General features: G+C 38.5%; 1 protein-coding gene across 1 annotated transcript; it reads left to right on the top strand.

Annotated features, from left to right (window-relative positions):
* Positions 1-1,844: 1,844 nt before the first annotated feature.
* Positions 1,845-4,122, top strand: LOC115971605 (probable inactive patatin-like protein 9). The gene is made up of 2 exons (XM_031091606.1): positions 1,845-3,189; positions 3,753-4,122. The coding sequence occupies exons 1-2, from the start codon at positions 2,254-2,256 to the stop codon at positions 3,966-3,968; spliced, it is 1,152 nt and encodes a 383-aa protein (XP_030947466.1). The 5' UTR covers positions 1,845-2,253; the 3' UTR covers positions 3,969-4,122.
* Positions 4,123-4,700: the final 578 nt, after the last annotated feature.

Below are 4,700 nucleotides of genomic sequence, written 5' to 3' on the forward strand. Positions count from 1 at the left end.
TTTTTTATTTGGGTCCAACTGACACTCTCTCTACATTAGAGTAGAAAAACTTGGTCTATTGGGATTTTATTTTTCATTTAGGTCCAATTGAGTCTTCTGTCAAGTTAAAGAAGATTACAAGAAACTAAAATCTTTTGGAATCGTTAGAATCGTACGATTCTACCGATCCTAAACAATTGCTAGAATCATACGATTCTACCGATCCTAAACAATCGCATAGACTTTTGAAAGATCCAGATTGTTTTGAATAGATGGGATTGTAAAATCGTAAGATCTAGATCAGGATTTTGACAATCATCCATCTCACCAATGAATACAAAGGCATGATGTTGGTGCAAGTCACATACAATAATATGCGGAGGCCCTAAAGTAAAATTCCTCTCCATCAAAGCCAATAGTCACAGCTCCCCAAGCTTGAGACATAATACGGACAAACAAATGATAGTAAATAAGTAATAACCAGAAAAAGACCTTAAACCAATCCAATTTAAGATTCTTGTTGTAGTTGGAATTTCCTTTTCTTTGTTCCTCGTTTTATGGATGATGTTTAAAGTTAAAGATGAGGCCTTCCTTTTTCTTCTTTTGGAACTGATTGATAAGAAATTAGCAACCCAACATGCATGCACACGTCCATATAAACACACAAATTAAAGTTATTGACAACAAATGACAAATCCCTTGATGGACAAAATCCAAAGTTTCCACACAAGCTTCGAAATTTTCACTGCTAAAATGTATATCTACCTAAGTTCCACACCTGCTAGCTACTGATGAAAGAAAAAAAATTTATATGTAATTTGCATCTGCTAAATAATTAATTAGTTCCACATCTAAATTAAAGTAGCTAGGTACTGAAGCTAGCTAGCCATGGTATGGGCTATGTTTTCCATGTCTCCTAGCCCTGCAATATAACACGCCAATTACAACACAGCAGCCAATTTACTCGCAGAAGTAGTGGAACATCCTTTCAAACTCAAATCCTGATATCTAGTTTCACCATATGTGTAGGAGTAGGGATAGCTTTCTCAGATATGATTGAACCACTATAACCTCTATAACACATTTAGATCCAAATATGACACATATATTGGCTACCAAAGCTATTTTACTTTGCTTGACTTGGAAGTTTCCTTTCAGGCTATTCCTGCTCCATTGCATAATTTCCTCCCACTTTTTTACTACATTAATAATTAGTACCCCCCAATCTCTTTGGTAATTTAACTAGGAATTCACTTCACTGTTTTCATTCTAGCTTGTCATATAAACTTCACAAATATAATAATATTAAAAACAAAATCAGAAACTAACCTTGCCATTTACACATTCGGGAGGATGTATTACTGCACATTATTATGTCTTACGTCTTACACCGTAACACATGCAAGCTTTTAATTACCTCATTTCCTAGATAAAACGCTCTCAAGTACTATAATTCATTCCCGTTCTGTTCCATTCCATTTGGTCTTAAAACAATTAAATTAATCACTTCCCTTCGTATTTTATTACTATTTCAGAACCTTAATTAAGGTGGCACAAGTAACATGTTCCCTCGTTAATCAAAGGCACAAATTTCTTTGCTTAGGTTGGTTCCGTGGTGTTTCTACTGTGTGTCTCTGTATGTATATATCTAGCTCAGTCAGACCCCAAAAATAAAAATAAAAAATAAAAAATAAAAACAGTAAGACAGTTTAGTTAACTTAAGTAAGTGAGCGCGAGCCGAGCCGGGTGAATAGCCGAGATTGGCGCTTCCCGTAACCCAATACGAACACGCACAATTGCACGTGCAAGGTCTGTCCAAACACGTAAGAGTTAAAAAGCTGTAAAAACAAAAGAGAGGAAAGGTCCAGGTAGGAGGAGAAGGAGAGTGGCGTATATAACCACCACCCCCAAAGCAAAGCTAAGCTAAGCTCACACTCACACTCTCCCCCATCCCCATAGTTATTGTTTGTTTTCACTGAATTTAGAGCACACAGACTCAAAAGTGTGAGAAAGAGAAACCTAAACCAAAGGAGAGAAAGAGAGAGAAACCACAGTTTTCTTTCTTTCTTTCACAGTATAGTATAGTATAGTATAATGCATTGTTGTTTGAGTGTGTTGATGAGATGAGAGGCATGCATTATTAATGTGTCCCTGCAACAAACCGTGATTGATTTTATTACCTTCCCTTCACGTTCACACACTCACCGGGATACGCTATCAAAAGCCTCGCTTTCATCTATTTCTCTCTAAACAAATTGCTACAACAGAGGAATTATGGAGCTCAGCAAGGTTACGCTGGAGATCTTCACGAAGCTGGAGCAGAAATGGCTCTCGCACTGTGAAACCACGAAGAAGACTCGGATTCTCAGCATCGACGGGGGCGGAACCACCGGCATTGTAGCCGGCGCTGCCCTCGTTCACCTCGAGGACCAGATCCGCCTCAAAACCGGTGATCCTCACGCGCGAATCGCTGATTTCTTTGATCTCATCGCCGGAACCGGTGTCGGAGCACTCCTAGCCGTCATGATCTCCGCCGATGACGGTTCAGGCAGGCCTCTGTTCTCTGCTAGAGACGCTGTTAATCTCATTGCCGCTAAAAACTCCGAGCTTTTCAAGCTCAGACTCGCCGGAGTTTTCCGCCGGCGAAAGAGATACTCTGGGAAAAGCATGGACACGGTGCTCAAAGAAATGTTCAATAGAGAAGATGGCGCCGTTTTGACCTTGAAGGACACGTGTAAACCTCTTCTCGTTCCGTGCTTCGACCTCAAAAGCTCCGCGCCTTTCGTTTTCTCCCGAGCCGACGCGTCCGAGTCACCGAGCTTCAACTTCGAGCTCTGGAAAGTCTGCCGCGCCACGTCAGCTACGCCGAGTCTCTTCAAGCCGTTTAATCTAACGTCCGTGGACGGAAAAACCTCTTGCTCCGCCGTTGACGGCGGTCTAGTCATGAACAACCCTACTGCCGCTGCCGTCACTCACGCGCTCCACAATAAGCGCGATTTTCCGTCCGTTAACGGCGTCGAAGACCTCTTGGTTTTGTCGTTAGGTAACGGTCCGTTAACCGGTAATGGCTGTGCACAGAAAGTTCGTTATAACGGCGAGTGCTCAACATCTACGGTGGTTGACATTGTCCTCGACGGCGTTTCGGAAACCATTGACCAAATGTTAGGGAACGCCTTCTGTTATAACCGTACAGACTACGTTAGAATTCAGGTAATGTTTAGTTATTCCATCTAATCTAATCTAAGTTATTTTTACTAGTATCTTTCCACGCGCTAATTGATATTCCTATAATAATTTTAAAGATGATATGTTAAGATTATATCACCGTTATGAACTATTGGTGCGGTTATTATTCTATAAATGTTTATAAGATGTGAGGATAATGACGAAATTCAAGTTTTCAAGAAGAAATTTTATATACATATATACATATATATATATATATATATGTATTAGACTATAGTAGAGATTATATCACCATTATGAACTATTGGTGCGGTTATTATTCTATAAATATAAGTGTTTATAAGATGTAGGGATAAGGGCGAAGTTCAAGTTTTCAAGAAGAAATTATATATATATATATATATATATATAAGACTATAGTAGAGATTTTATCTTATTAAAAAAAAGAAAAAAAAAGATTATATCGACATACATGTAACAAAAATGAACAAGTGTAATAATTTGAATGGTCCCAATTATATGTTGATTTTTAAGATTATGAATTTGTGTTTTTAATTTTGATGATTGATGGCATTAAATGTGGGCAGGCGAACGGTTTAGGAGTGATGGGGGCGAAAATGGAGGAAGTGTTGAATGAGAGAGGAGTGGAGTCGTTACCGTTTGGCGGGAAACGGTTACTGACGGAGACTAACGGAGAGAGGATTGAGAGTTTCGTACAACGACTTGTTGCTTCAGGGAAAACCAGTCTTCCACCTAGTCCTTGCAAGGATTCTGCCGTTAGCCCTCTCACCAATGGCCGTTAGTTAGTTCTTATTATTATTATTATTATTAATATTATTTTGGGGGAAGGGGGGGGGGGTTTAATCTTTTTGAGGCAATGTAAGTGTAACTCAGGTCTACTTGACTGTCTCTGTTTCCGCGTTAAATAGTAGCTAATAATAATGACCTGTTCTCTCTCTCTCTCTCTCTCTCTCTCTCTCTCTCTCTCTCTCTCTCGGTGTAGTTGATTTTGAATTAAGGGTAAATTTACAGTTTTGGTATGAATTAACCTATTAATTAAAGTACAATTTTAAGCAAGTCTTCATTTTGTTTTTAAAAAAAGTTACAAAAGACTTCAGCTGTTATTCTATGAGATGAATATGGGATCAATGCCAAAAGAATGTGACGCAATTCTCATGTCTCCATGACATGAGGCAATGAGGCTGAGGAGGTAAATTCTCATTAATTATATGGATAGATAAAAGAAGCATTAAAGACACCGATATCGGGTGATTGGGAAGCATCATTATAATTTATAAAGTTGTTTTTACAGATTTGGTTGATAAATATATCCTAACATATGTTGGTTTTGTTATTCTGATCCAGTAATGTGGAAATCAGAATAGGAATAGTGGGGCATTGTTGTATCTAAATTCAAGCCATCATGAGTGTATGTATGTATGATTCAACTTAATTTGATGATCTTTAAAATCAATAAAGGCCAAAAAATAAACCCTGCACAAGTCATGTTGAATGCTAACCGGTGCTTAAGTACA

The sequence above is a fragment of the Quercus lobata genome, chromosome 12, assembly GCF_001633185.2.
Source record: "Quercus lobata isolate SW786 chromosome 12, ValleyOak3.0 Primary Assembly, whole genome shotgun sequence".
Lineage (NCBI taxonomy): Eukaryota > Viridiplantae > Streptophyta > Magnoliopsida > Fagales > Fagaceae > Quercus > Quercus lobata.

Excerpts from the sequence above, each read along its gene's own strand:
- LOC115971605 (XM_031091606.1), top strand. The coding sequence starts at position 2,254 with ATGGAGCTCAGCAAGGTTACGCTGGAGATCTTCACGAAGCTGGAGCAG. Across the intron at positions 3,190-3,752 it reads CAGACTACGTTAGAATTCAG|GCGAACGGTTTAGGAGTGAT; the intron begins GTAATGTTTAGT and ends AAATGTGGGCAG.